The following is a 15,140-nucleotide window of genomic DNA, read 5'->3' as shown; positions in this document are numbered from 1 at the left end:
TTGGGGACTTTGCCCTAAATTAGGGTTTTAACTCTTTTTGCAGGCCATACTTATGCCACATATGTGCAAGGTTGTTTGGTAATTGGTGCACATCAGTTGAAACTGTGTTCCCGGTTCAGCTGTTACGAATTGTCCTTTTTGGGGAAGAGGCGGGATCATGTGCCCTGTACGGCCGCCATCTTTGGCTTCACAGATTTTTTCTTCGGGGATTCTTTTAAGTTTGTTTGTCTCGAGCCCCTTATAACGCCCCTGTTGCAACCGAGCTAGTGCGAGCGTTTGAGCAAAACACGACCTTACCTCGACCTCACCGTGAACAGTCGCAAAAAACGCTCTGATAAACTCTCTGCGCCACCTCGACTCACAACCGCTGCATATTAACTGACACCCACCATGCATGGAACTGCGCGGTGGTTGATCCAGTTTGGCCAGTCTGCTTCGCATTTAGAGAGAATACCTGACGGCACGGCCATCTGCACCGACCTGCGTACATCTGTATCGACATGCCTGCACTCTGCAAAGCCGTTGACGGTTGTTTGCGCAAGCAGCCCGAGGCACCGATCACCTGCACTGTCCCCAGCTACGGCAGAAACGTGTGTCTGTACTGAGCTGTCTGTGTCTCTGTGTGTTGTTTTATTATCTGAGCAGTTTTCACTGCTGCAGTCACAAAAGACGTCATTGCAGTGTAGGGCTGCGGCGAACTCATTGATTCGTTCAACAGTGGCAAGTTATTTATCGTTTCGTGCCAAAATTTTCTATTTGTCCGGTTTCATCTTCCCAACTGTGTGGGTAGTCTGCCCTCTTTTGTCATTTATGACAGTAAATTGAGGAACTTTGGGTTTTTTGTGACTGTTCGTTGGACAAAACAGGAACATTAAACACATCATCTAGGGAGGAATTCATTTATTGATTGAATTCATTCAAAACAATGGAAAGTAATTCAGACTATAGTGTATGTAGTCCCTTGCCAATAATAATAATAATAATAATTATTATTATTATAATTATAAGTATAACGTAATTATAATTATAATAATCTGATTGAGTAATTCAAGGTTGCCTTTAATTTCTTTGTAAAATAAGTAAAAAAAAATTGCCAAATGTGCTACATCATGTTTTTTTCAGCCAAAACCTTTTAAACTGTCAAAACAAAATCTCGGGCTTGTTTTGGATTTACAGGAATGTGAATAAGCAGCTATTAACATTGGGAAACTGCAAATATTATTTATTGCTGCCCTTGGATTTCTGTTAACCGACCGTATCAAAGTGTTTTGGATGCGGGGGCACGGAGCAGGTTGTCTCAAGCGCCCCGCACGCCGCGCTCGGGCAAGCCAGGGACCTGCTCAATTCACTGCCCAGAGACTGAAGATCCCTTGAAAGACCGTGTTTTTGTTTAGTGTTTAATTTGCCCCCCACACCACACCATCCCACCCCTCCCCGACCAGATGGCCGTTGCGCTGGCGTGTCTGCTCTCATGTGACCGAGCCCCCCCCCCCCCCCCCGCTAAAGCCGACTGAAGTCAGGCTGGAATTTTAAAAAGGTCGACGGACGCACAGGAATTGTCACTCACTCGGCCGGTCCCTCCCTGGGAAGATATCTAAGCAGCCGCTCATCCGTCATCGGGCTGCGGAGACATTCTTTGAAGTCCATCAAAGGGAGATGCTGAGTTCAAGGCGGCGTCTCGACGAGGACACTCATTAATGCAACAGGAGCCCGGACTGCAAGTGTACAAATATTTTGTCAACAGAAAACGGGGCCAAGCACGGGCAAATTAATCTGTTGATCTCAATTTATGAAACTACATTTTCTCTTATACAGTAATTTTAGTACACAGCAATTTCCACTTATACAGTAAGATGAGGTAATGTGCTGGAAGAGGCGCTGGGCCAGTTGTATGTTTTTTCTGCAGGATCATTCATTTCTTTCACTGTTTTGTTTTGGGTTTTTTTGCTCTTTTTTTGCTTGCCTGAAAGTCAAAGCCCAGATTATTAAATGAGATGATTGGCAGGGCGGCCAAGTGGCATCGCAAATGTCGTTGCAAGCCAAGAAGAGAGAGAAAGAGAGATGGAGAGAAACCAGCAGAGAGAGAGAGAGAGCGATGGTCGGGGGGTTAATCTCAGCCATGAATGAAAAAAGGCAAAACAATGGTCTTGTATTCAGCGTCCTCAGGCCGGATGCATTCCACCACAAACAGCTCGGTATGGGTGGCAGCGGGTAGGGGCCTCTGCCAGGGCTGCAGTGGGCTGCCAGGGCGGAGGCTGGCGGAGGGATCGTGCCAGTGGTGAACCTCAGACCACAACAGACGGCGCCACACACTCCATCCTCTCATCGGCTCCAAACCAACCAACCGCTCGGGCTGCAGGCTGCCTCGCGGGCCACACACTGGAGCGAGGGAGAGAGAGTGAGGATGGGTGGCCGACTCCTTTTGTTCTGTAAACACTGGGCCGGCCTCCCCTGAAACAATATCCCTCACCTTGACCGCAGTGAGAAAAACAACACCGCCACCGCAGTAAATCACTATGTGAGAAAAAACTGCTGAGTATTGTACTGAGCCACGGAGAAGTGTGGAACATGTTGGTGATCGTGAACTCAGTTTAAAGATTTCCTTAAGGCGCTGAGGTCATCAAAGTCTCCATGCACCACAATTGATTGTATTTTGGTGCTGCCTTGTGGCAATACAATACACTGCCGTATATGTACAGTACACATTTGGTGGATATTCACTTTGTCTCCTCAGATATATAATTGAATGATTCATTCATTAAAGTGAAATGTTCTCCCCTGGGCACAGCCTCGTGGAGAGGATGACTTGTTAAGCAGTGCTCAGCAGAAACGCCCGTGATGGTCAGACAGTTAACCAGTGAGTAGGGAGCGCTTCATTTGATCCACCGCGCCTGTAAAATTGCAGAGCATCAATAACGGTCAGTCACGCTGCTGTGTAATTAATTGTGCGTCTCCGGGCGCAAGGTTGGGGAAAGACGAGCGCTCAGTCTGACAACGCGTGCTTGACATCGAGCCGCTTCTTTCTTTTCGCAGCATAACTCCCTCGTTTTTTCTCTGTGTCCTTCTGCAGTGCCCATCACCCACGGTGCGGCGGTGAACTTCTCCATGGCTGACATGCCCAGCCAACCCTACTACCACGACCTGAACTCCAGCGTGGGGCTGCACCGCTCCCTGTCCTCCCCTCCCGGCAGGTCAGTGGTTACAGCAACAAACAAGCTCTTTGCAGAGTTGATGGGGGGGGGGGGGGGGGGGGGCTTCTAGTATAACATCATAGAATTGATGTTGGTTTCTTTTATGATGTTGTCACAAAAAGGCCAGTGTGTTTCCATGATGTATTTAATATTTATATGGAGCTGCAATTAACCTTTGCTTAAACAAAGTATATATTTTTATTTTTTCATTTTTTCCCAAATGCTCAGGTTAAGTTTAGACATTTACGGGTCTGGCTTTGTAATTAGCATAAAAACATGAGCATCTGTCTTCTCATTTTGTGTCTCGGCGACAAATTGAACAAGCAAATACTGCCCAAACTATTCCTTTCACTAAAGCTTCACACACAAATGAATCTACGACGAGCAGACTAGTTCAGACAGCATCTGTGCAATCTCTAAAATTGTTGAAGCCATGACCTTCTCCGTGTCTGCAGCAAAAGGCCGAAAACCGTCAACATGGAGGAGAACATGGACACGAGCCCGACAGGACCGGACTTCTACTCGTCGCCCAGCTCACCGGCGAGCAGTCGGGCGAACTGGCACGACAGAGACGGAGGTGATCTTCCCGTTTTTATTTGACCTACTTTGTCAGCGACGCCCTGCATTGCCTTGTTACAGTTGCTCGGCGTGGAACTTTGCCCGTCTCAATGTTGCCCCGGAGCGCGTTGATAGAATTCAGGGAGCCATAAGACTTCCGTTCTCTCGTCGAATGCAAATAGATTGGATCAAAGTGAGCACCTCTCATTGATTGTTTCACCGTCAGCTGAACTCTTTTTAACTCTTGTCATACGTTACTAGTATGTCCTTTTCATGGCGGATGAACTGCATCTGTACATGAACTTGTTCAACCCTCTTAAAATACATACCGTGACAGAGATAGCCCCCAGGCAAAGCCGCTCACATAAATGTTCAAACCCATTTGAACTGCTGAATGTGAATCTGTATTGGTTCACACCTGCTGCCGCTGCTGCACACACACACGGTGCAGGGTGTCTGTTAAGAACAAAATGTTCCAGCTAAACTCACAACTTAGTGACCCGTAAACAAGGACGCTGGTTACTTTAATCACTGATGAACAAGTTGGGAGTTTTTTATACTTCAGTCGTATCCGTATTTTTCTTCATAAACCTGCGCCTGAAATACCTTGTTGAGTGGCGGTTAAGAGGAATTCCGGCTGAGGAGCCGCAGGGCCAACATGTCAGGTGATCGCCTCTCATCGGGAAACTGAGCTTTACATCTCGGCTTAACTTTGATGAGCTCGTGCCAGTTCTATTCCGTCTGGGGGAGAGTTAAGAAATGAAGCAAGAGATGCACGTGTGAGGGAACTGAATTGCGAGCGTGAGGACCGCTTGCATGTCTCGTTACGTCGTCTCCTTGCGCAGAGCAGGGCCCATTGCCTCTTTTAATTAAAGCCCCACTGTCCCGTGCTTCCGGATCACTCTCACTTGCTGCTGCCCGACAGAGGCGATAGGAAACCTTTCGTCCGACTGTGACGGGCGAAAGGACTGGAAATGTCCCCCGTTTTCCTCGGCAGGGCCTAATGTGGCTTTTGGCATTTGTTTGAACTTTGCACACCTCTCGTGTTGCGCTCCGCGCCAGCTCCGTTTTCTTTTTCTTTTAATATAATAAGTAGAAAGGCACTAGTGGGATTCAACCACAGCCCAATGTGGGCACATGAAAATCCAGCGGGTCCCATTGCACAAGGCCTGAGCATTGCTGTGCGTAAACTTAGACACTCGGGGCGAGGAGAAAGGGAAAGCAGTGGGTAGGAAACTCTCCAAAGACAGCCATTATTCTGTCAGGGGAGAATAAATGAGAAGTGGGGTGATATTAAAGCCATATGAGGCCTCGCTTGTGCCAAGCGGTCATTTCTCGCACATGGTTGTCGTTCGTCAAAACCCCACCATGGAGTGGAAGACATAGTTCCTCTGGTGTATTTTACTTTGGGGAAAGTACTGTTCACTTTAAGGCCTCGGGCTTCTTTTCTTTTCCTGTGCGAGCTTTTTGGTACACATTCGCCCGTTTGATGCAAAATAAATCAGATAACAAAAGTTAGCTTATCGGATCTCGTCCCTTTTCTTCCTTCTTATTTAAACGAATTAAAGTGTTACATTTCTGGTTATTAATTGTCCCGTTTAATCTCCCCGAGGCAGTCCAGTTCGTTTCTCCGAAGGATTTTAATTAGCGGAAGAAGAGAGCGAGCCAAATACCTCCACTGCAGAAAATAATCTCCTATTTTTTCGCATTGGAAACACTGTCGGTCCTCGAAAAAGTTTTATCTCCCTCCGTCACAAAAAACATGAAAACATTTAAGCCCGTATCCTCTTGCAGACTTCGCCTGGGAAATCCCCCTGAATTCCAGCCACCTTTGTCGCACTCTGCCCTGGAAATGAGTGATTCTTCCCGTCACTCGGGCGGATCCTTCCCCGTTGTGGGACGGCTCATGCTGCGGATATATAGCCTATATTCTGGGGGAGGAGATGGAGGATTTGACAGTTACGCACCTCAAGAATCTGCGGCGGAGCAGAAAAGGCTGTAGGATCGGGCAGGGGCCCCCGTTATGGCGTTCCCTTCAGACACCGTGTCTTGCCCCGGGAAGAATTGAATAACGCACCGTCATTAAACGCAGAACGTTGCTCGTGAAAGTGTAGCGCGGCGACAATGAGCAACTCGTACACATGTCCTATCTTTTGCCGAGCCCTCGAGATCATTCATGGGGAGTTACTGTAGCCTGTCAGGCGGCGTGTGAGGCCGAGGTGAGCAGATGTTACATTGTGGTGGTCAATTTAAGACTGTACACCGGGTGCAGCACTTTACAACTGTGGCGTCCGTTCGCTGGATTTAATTGTCTGCTCGAATAAAAGACAATATTTCGGAGGTCTTACATTTCTGGGGCCTGTCCACTGACTTGTGATTTTTGAATCTTTGCACCCTCTGTAACTTGCAAACTACATTGTCATTGTCTACTCCATGTGTTGAAATTGGTCCCTCGGTAATGTTAAACCCACACAGATCAAATTCTGCTTCATTTCAGCCATAATTCCTTTTCTTCTTTTGGCACTCAATTCTTTTCCATTCACGAAAAATGGGAGCATTAGCAGGAGCTATAAGGAAATGTTTTAATTCATTTTCAGCAGCAAACCATTACAACAAGGAAGAAAAAAAAAGATGATCTTGTTTGTTTTGGAGCATTAGTGAAGCCATTGGATTTCACTTTCCTACAATGAGCTGTTTTAATGCAACACATTTGGCACATTCCTCACTTCTCCGTTTCTCCCATTTAGAAATAATCAAAGTCGTGCCTATTATGGATTATGAACACTTGATAATGTACACTATTTGTACACTGTTTTAGCATCTATGTCTTTGTGTGCCTACTAGCAGACATGTCCTCTCCCACCATGAAGAAGCCAGAGAAGCCGCTGTTCAGCCCGACCTCTCCGCAGGACTCCTCACCACGACTCAGCACTTTCCCGCAGTCTCATCACCCCGGACTCACAGGTGTAGGACACAGTGGTGAGTGACTGGTGACTTTAATGGACTTTTTCCTCACAAACACAGTTGAGAAAAATCTATGTCCATGCTCAATTTGGCCCGCGCAGATCGATGATGATCGCTTTATCTTGACTCCCTCTCTCGCACAAACTCAATCCTGATCTTCCTCTCAACCCCACTGTCCGTCTGTCTTGCAGTTATATCGACGAGGAGCCCCCCGCCGCACTCGCACCTGCAGTTCTCGGCCTCGGCCATCTTGCCCCCGGCGCCGTCGCCCTACTTATCGCACACCACCATCCGCTACCCGCCCCACCTCAACCCTGCTGATCCCCTCAAGAGCTACGTGCCGTCATATGACCCGTCCAGCCCACAGAGCAGCCAGGTCAGTCTTCTATTTGATCTTATTTTGGTCTTTTCTTTGAAGGAGCTAGTTTGCAGGCCAGAAGTCGAAGTCTGGCTTGGCGCACATTTCGTGGCCTGAAGAAGTCATTTGTAACCTTGTTTGGCTTCACTTCCACCTGACCTCAAGAGATGAACCATCAGATCAGTTATAGCATGCATTTGTCATTATTTCATTACTCCCTCGCTCGTGCATTTCGCTAAGGAGAGGAACATCATCTTGTTTTGCCTCTTTGGTCTTTCATTTGAAACCTGCTGCTGGTCATTCTCTTTATTTATGGCATTTAGTGTGAAAAAGAAACGGGAATTGTTGGATTCCTGGTTTGATCCCCCGGCTTCTCCAGAGTGTTTTGAAGTGTCCTTGAGCGAGACACTGAACCTCTGTGAGTGTGTGTGTGTGTGTGTGTGTGTGTGTGTGTGTGTGTGTGTGTGTGTGTGAATGGGTGAATGAAACATCCTGTACATAGACTAGGAAATCCCTTAAAATGATATTACAAACTGCTAAATAGAAAGGTGGAGCCATTTAAGTCACTGTTAATTACTAATTAATTAATTAATTAATTGCTAAAATATTTTACAGTGAATAAAAATTAATTAAAATTAAATTACTTTTCACTTTTCAGGCAACCCCCAGACTGAAAGGCCATTTACTGTGACAAAAATGCGTTTATTTTCTGCTTGATGTAATTCTCATGGCACATTTACAGTCTTGTATCTGTCCTTTTTTTCTTCTTCTTTTTTTTTAAACGTAAAACACAAAAACAACCAGATGACTCCGACTAAAAAGTCAACCAAACTGTTGCAATAGTTGCAACATGTGACATACAAAACTGTATCAAGACATTGTAGTTAAATCAAATAGCTCTGGGCTTTACATTCATGGTACACACTGTGGCACAGTGTGTTCGAGAGAGAGGGAGAGAAGGCGTCTCTATGGATGAGAGAGCCGTGTGATATTTATGTGAGTTTTATATCCCCGCTGTTCTCACTGTAAACAAAGGCTTCGTAGACGGCTCCATCTCCAGAGCAGGGAGCGGGTTAGAGGAGGGAGGGAGGGAGGGGGGGTCTGTTACTCTAGAGAAAAACCGTGGGGAATGATAAAGGTTGTAAATATTTGCCGTTGCCGGGGCCGGCTCTTGTGCAGAATTAACTGGCCCTCTGCTGGGGTGCTGGAGAAAGGAGGGGGGGGGGGGGGCTCAGCAAATAACACAGCTCTTATAATCCCATGGACGAGTGCCAGAATGTTTTTATGCTTGCTTTAACGCAGATTATATTACACTCTAATTAAACATTCTATTCACATCGGAGGGAACCCTGTGGACACAGTTCTTTCTCAAAAAGGCCTGTTTGAGTTTTGAACCTGGGGCGGCCCCGAAAAGAACGCCCCAGACAGTCTCCTGCCGTCTGAAAGAGTAGCTCCCACTAGCTTCCTTTATTTCTTTCTCCACATATGTAGCCTCTCCGCCTCGCTCTCGATACTCCGCACATTCACTCCATTGTGACAGGTCACTCTCCGTCTTTTTACACCCGCGTCCTCCTAAATTTCATTTATGAGTGCTATTAAAATCATTGTTCAAAATCATGTCGGATATCCATTGCTGGGGACTGAGGATCTATTGTTGCTCGTGCCCCCACCCCCCCAGAGTTTTAGTAATATCTGTGACAATACAGCGACTGCGAGTGCTAAAATCTTTTCTTCAGGACGGAGCATTAAGTGTAAGAGTGAGGGGGCTTCTGAGGGCAAACAGAGCAGCGAAGGCGTGTGGGGAGGGGTGGACACGAGGATGTCATTGGACATTTAGTTTGCTTTTGTGCTGCTGACCATTTTAGAAAAGTGGAGTTTGTTACATGCTCATATTGGTTTATTGAGATGTGCCCAACTGCACATTTACAAGCGAGCAAGAGCTTGTTAAGCACAAGTCGCTGGACGCGGTGTGCCTGTCCTCCGGTGAGGTTTGATAGGAGACAAAGCAAGTGCAGCTTTTGTAAATACATCTTTTGTACGGCATTTTCCGGACATACTTTACTGGCAAATATTAATATTTGTCAATTACAATTACCATTCAAATATACATTTGAGGGTTCTTTGCCTGCATTTGGTTTGATTTGCATTTCTGCTTCTAGCACACCACAATACAGCTAATGTAAAAGAGAGCTGAGATATTGTTCTCATCGTTCCAAATAAAAAGGCTGACTGCAGAAATGTATTGAGCCACTCCATGTGCTTGTTGTGAACATCCCTCTGATAAGGGGGAAAATAAATTATTATCCGAGATATAAATACTTTGTGTTTTTCCGCATGCCTGCGTCCCGCCTGCAGCCTAACAGCAGTGGTCAGGTGGTAGGAAAGGTTTCAGGCCACTTCACCCCAGTCCTGGCTCCCTCCCCACATCACAGCGCTGTGCGACCTGTCTCGCTCTCCATGCCCGACACCAAGCCCATCACCACATCCACAGAAGGTGAGTCTACTCCTGACGCCCACGGCCGGGCCTCCACCACTGCCAAGCTCTACTGTTGGCTTTGTTCCATTCTTTATGCTCTTACACGACAGCTACGTGTTTGCAGATTTTGTTCTGAACCGAGGAATTTGATACAGTGCTAAAGAGCAGTATTTCAGTAATTCAGCGACCTCGTGGTTTGAAAGTTTCAAGTCTGTTGCAGCGACAGTGTATAATCAGTAAAAAAAAATCAAAGAATATTTAGGAGAAAAAAAAACATGATATGAAAATGGGAGTAGGCCTAAAATAGAACCTTGTAGGACCTCACATGCACTTTTTTTTTTAAATATAATTTGGTTATTTGTAATATTAATAAATTAATTTAAATGTATAGTCCACTCGCTGTAGGTCACGGTGGATAAGAGCGACACCTACATGCAACTTCCTGAAATGCTCATTTTAATGCGAGCGTGGTTTTCTGTTTTTGTGATGTTACCCAGGCTACTCATCCCCTGGCACCCCGACGGCTAATCGTTTTGTAGGCCTAAGCCCGAGAGATCCCACCTTCCTTCACCAGCAACAGGTGAGAGCCCACCCCCACCCTCCAGCACTCAGCTCACTTGCTACTCTTATCCTTTCATTTGCTGTCACCCCATCTCCCCCGCACATCAGACGTGAAGCCCCTGCCCTCTGCAAAAGCCGGTCACACTCTTTGGATTTGATCTGTAGGAAGCACTAAACTTTCTGATTAGATCTGAGCACCTCTCGATCAGATTAGAGCACTGGTCGGCCGAGGTCCAGCAGAGCACACTGTTGGTATTTAATTAATAGCATTTTATTTTCTTCTTTGACCTGAAAAGGACTGAGGCACAACATGGCAAAATATAGCCGCTCATACTGAGCCATAAATATTGTTTGCTGTTTTACATAATGATGTTTGATGTTCAACGGTCCTCAAACAACCTTTCATTTTTTATAATTTGAATGTGTCCAATAGCATTCAAGGAGAAGATTATATCTATTTTATATCTATTTATTTTTAATCTTCTGGAAAATACACTCTGTAAGCAGGGAAAAATTCAGCACATATCTGTCATAAGTGTATAAAATAAACAACAGCGCTACTACATTTTCTCTTAAATTGTTAGTCTGTTAGTGCGTGTATTTGACCTTAAATCCCACAGTCAAGAGTAAGTGAAGCCATCTATTTCACTGAGGCCACTTAGAAAGAAATGAAGGTGTCAGGAAATTCACTGTCATTGTGTGGCCACCACTCAGACGATGGATGGGACATGTGGGTGTCTTTGAGAGTGTAATGTGCCCAACTGTATATTTCCTTTGCGCATTACTGGAGAAACTCACACACACACACACACACACACACACACACACACACACCACATGTAATCAGTGAGTACACTCTCTCATTTACAGTACACAAGCAGAATATTTAGCTTTGGCGTCACGCGGTTACTCCGGCAGGCAGTCCTAGGACAGATGTGGTGACCTCGTGTGTGTCTGCGTTGTGCGCGCGGGCGGGTGTGTGTTTGTGAGTCCGCGAGGTTAGGAGTGTTGCGGTGTTGTCGGACGGGAGAGAGTGCTCTCCCCCACCCCGTCTTATTGAAAGTGCTGGTCTGAGGCCAAGGCTTTTCCAACCACAACTAATTGAATGCATCTGCACGCGGCTACACGACGATCGCTGGGTTTCTCCTCGGCTCGCCTCTTTTCTCTCTCTCTCTCTTTTTCTATGTTTAGTCAAAATGACAAAGCTGGCCTCTGTTCCCTGGCTTCTCTCTCTGCCTTTAGTTTTCCCCGTTTTCCCTAAAATCAGAGTAGGTGAAAAAAAGAGAGAAAGAGTAAATGTCTGTCAGCGGCCGCGGGATGCTTCTCTTCCAGCCAGGAGGAGGAGAGGGAGGATTCACTTGGCTGATGTCGCACAGTTTGTCTTGCACATTTTCTAGTAGCCCTGCTACTTCTTTCGGCGGGGCACAAAGTGACCGCACAAGACGGCGGCGGTCTGAACGTTGCCGCATGACCCGCTGAATTTTTGTCCAAAGCTTGGCCCCCAGAGCCTGTGAGGAGGGTTTGTTCCAGATTTTGTGCTGTAAATCAGCCAGACACGTATGAAAATGTCCCTCCTAATAAATAGAGTGCAATAATATAATAGACACATTTGATAGATGGTAATTATTTAGAATTGAATTATCCGAAAAAACAGATTTTTGTGATCCGTGATCTGGATGCCAGAAGTAATAATTTTTGGCCCCAGCAGAGAAGAACACATCATCTCAGACATCTTTGGATTTACTCAAGTTTGAAAAGACTGGTAAGCACAGCAGTGACACCTTTCTAGAAGGTTATTACATGCTTTATCCAGATGAATAAATGTTCTTGTCAGCTTAGAGGGGCTCCAAACAGTCTCCACATTGATTCATCGTACTCCGGCGTGTCACAGTTGTTTTTTTGTTTTCTGTGGTAGCATTTAACAGCCTGGGATCTGGGCTCGCGGAGCAGGACTGACAGTGAGCCAAGTCCCTCAGGACTGAACACTTTCACTGAATGCTCCGTCATTGTCCTCATCTGGCGATGGGATGTTCATTAGGTGGGGATCCGCGAGTCTTTACTGGCACTTTCAGTTGTTTAGCTTCAGCCGTTGGTTTGGTAGGAGAGAGGGACTCGTCACACACGCAGGCCGAGGGAGTTGTGTCGTGAGAGCCTCTAGTGCTGAGGGTTGTGTATTTGTATCTTTTTTAAATGTGGTCAGTGTTGGGGCTGCAACCATAGACGTGCACTGTTCTGTGTCTGTCCATCTGTGGGATGGATGGAGCCAATGACCTGCTCTGTCAGACAGAAGAAAGCTATTTTATTTTGGGGGGAGACGGAAATCATGTTTTTCCAACACAGCATATGCATAGATGCCCTGGATCGGTGTTAATTTCTATGAATTAATATCTATGAATGATAATTGTGTAGTTTAATTACAATAACATAACTTGAACGTCACCTGACGACTTGGTGATTAAAGCTTAAATTAAACTCAGAGCAGAACCTATTTTAAGTTGTGGCACCACTAAAATAGAAGTCCTGTTCTAGGACAAACACACACACACACACACACACACACACACACACACACACACACTAACAGTGGGCGTCCGAAATGGAAAAACACCCACAAAACAGCACCACACACACACCCACCCACACCTGCTCGACGGTTCCCAGGCAGCGAATGTGTGAAAACCGTCCATTCATCCCTCGCCTTGGTTAACCCCTCGAGGGAATGCCACCATCGAGCATTCCGCAGGGAAAGATCCGTGATCAGATGTCATTTGGTATTATCTAAGGAAGGATCCTAATCCACAATCTGCCCGCATCTGTTTGCTAACGTTCCCCCTCTTCCCCCCGCTGCCTGTGCCACTCTGATGTGCCGGTGCCAGTGGACAGATGGCGCGCCCCTCGAGGAGCGGTGGCACCGAGCGTCTGGCCCGGCCCGGCACATTCTCTCCGAGCTTTTGTCAGGCTGGAGAGTGCGGGAGCGGCATGGGGGGGCGGGGGGGGGGTTTAGTCTCCCATCCTTCAATAATTACAAAACACGCAGGACAGAACAAGAGGCATTGCTCCTCATTCAGCTTTGTTCGACAGCAATTCAAAGCAGTTGAACTCGTTAAATTAGAATATTAAATTGTAACATAATGGTCGGGTTATTATATCACCGTTAAGCTTTCGAGATCAATTTTCTCTGGTAGTTACTAACACTCACTCTCTACCTCCTAATTCTCTGTTGCTTGAGGCCACTTCACATTTGTTTCCCGGAAGAAATATCGAGGAGCAGAGACAAAAACACACACCGCTGAATTAAAATGTGGCTAGAGTAGGGGAGCCAGCCACCGGCTCGCGATGTGTTCATCCAGGTGCAAGAAGGGGAAAAAAGGAGCACATTTTTTGACCGCTGCTGCAAATGTCTTTGAATATTCAGCGTCTGCGTATATATCTGATTGAATCCCTCTTAAGTGCCTCGGCAGAACGTCTGCCAGTGCACGCAGAGTGCTAACAGTGCACTTTTATCCCGATACATTACTAAATGAATGTGTTGACCACAGGGCAAGGTTAGCTTGGTATTGGCAGAGATAGCTCTCAGCTGGATTGCAGACACGTGCGCTCGCATAATGCATGCAAAGGAGCCGCAGTTTCTGTGGCTTTTTTTTTTCTTTCCTTTTTTTGTTGCAGTAATTTGTAATCTGTATGTAAGGTTGGCGTGTCTTGAGGGGGGGGGGGGGGGGGGGCTGATTGTGTGTGTGTGTGTGTGTGTGCTGTTTAACTTCATCGTAATTTTATTCTAATCAATAAAAACAGTTAGCTAATGAAAAAAAAGAAACGTCTGCATGTCTGAGGCCTGCGCGCTCCATTCTGGATCTGAAAGGGCCCTGGCAGGCAGGCAGGGTTATGGACAGGCTGCATGCATCCACCGGAGTGCATGGCTTCATTGGCTCACCGGCAGAAACCAAATCAGTAACCCACTCACAGATGATCGACCAATATGATGCCACTCACATCATGCCACTAACTCCATTTATAAAAAAATATATATTTCTACTTCCAGGTTAGCCGTTTCCATTAACTTTGACTGCATGCTTCTTCTTTTTTTCCCTTTGTGTATGTTTTAGCCATTGCTGTGATTTGACTGTTATTAATAATGAATATACTGAATCCATTCACTATTTTCATGATCTTCGTTTAGGAGTCTTTTTATTTATTTATTCATTTTTATTATGTGTGCTGCTCTTGCTCTGTAGGCTCTTCTGCATGCATCTGTGTATAGTGTGTTGAGTTGTAGTGTAACCTGAAGTGGAAGTTGTCTTGGCCCAGTGAACTGACTGCTAGGTTTCAATTGACAGCTGAGGAAGTGTGACTGGAGCGTGACTCAAAACGGCAGGCATTATGGCCCCAGTGCCACTGACGACACTTTGGGGATTGCTTGGCAAAGGTAACCTTTTCATTCTTTCATGCCACCTCCCCGTCTCCCTTGCACACACACACACACACACACACACACACACACACACTTGATAATGCCACATAATGTATGTTTTTCCCTGATTTGTATACTTCTCACGTTTCCGAAATTCACACATTTTTTACGTATAAATCCTCATATGAATGTAATAACCTGGTGAGTATCACTGACCGTGGTCGGATATATTCTGTCTTTAGGATGAAGGTAACACGCGTGTCTTTGGTGTTTTCTATTCCCTCCTTCCTGGTTCATATTTTCCTCTCTGTAATTGATTCACATCTTTCCCAAAAATGTTTCCGAGAGTTCTTACTTTGTACTTTTTTTTCTTTTGCACACGAAGAGACAATTTGATTTAGTTGAGCTACATTTTAAGGTCTAATCCGTCTCTATCCTGTTACAGTTATTTTAGCCAACGGTTTCCCCCAGAATAGGTGAAGTATGTGCATTAAAAGATTTTTATGTGATGTAGACTTTTAAAGTAAACTAAATCAAGCCTTCAGAAAGTAGAAAGTTCCTAATATTCAAACTTTATTTCTATCAAATGTGTTCATGATTTAATTTCACTGCTCTGTGATTCTT

At 45.8% G+C, this 15,140-nt stretch overlaps 1 protein-coding gene across 10 annotated transcripts in view; it reads left to right on the top strand.

The window, feature by feature from the left end:
- The window catches only part of LOC118300471 (nuclear factor 1 B-type-like), a 65,389-nt gene that overhangs the window by 41,347 nt on the left and 8,902 nt on the right, over positions 1-15,140 (top strand). For 5 of the 10 annotated variants that reach the window (XM_035624894.2, XM_035624902.2, XM_035624896.2 and 2 more), the window contains 7 exons: positions 3,071-3,191; positions 3,647-3,768; positions 6,594-6,728; positions 6,905-7,089; positions 9,427-9,565; positions 10,045-10,127; positions 14,443-14,531. In XM_035624894.2, the coding sequence (XP_035480787.1) occupies positions 3,071-3,191; positions 3,647-3,768; positions 6,594-6,728; positions 6,905-7,089; positions 9,427-9,565; positions 10,045-10,127; positions 14,443-14,531 (874 nt within the window). The remainder of the gene's footprint in view (positions 1-3,070; positions 3,192-3,646; positions 3,769-6,593; positions 6,729-6,904; positions 7,090-9,426; positions 9,566-10,044; positions 10,128-14,442; positions 14,532-15,140) is intronic. The other 5 variants (XM_035624895.2, XM_035624897.2, XM_035624903.2 and 2 more) reach the window with 3 other exon arrangements.

The sequence above is a fragment of the Scophthalmus maximus genome, chromosome 2 (assembly GCF_022379125.1).
Source record: "Scophthalmus maximus strain ysfricsl-2021 chromosome 2, ASM2237912v1, whole genome shotgun sequence".
Lineage (NCBI taxonomy): Eukaryota > Metazoa > Chordata > Actinopteri > Pleuronectiformes > Scophthalmidae > Scophthalmus > Scophthalmus maximus.
The sequence above is the reverse complement of the archived record's forward strand: the minus strand, read 5'-3'. Positions and strand labels throughout refer to the sequence as shown.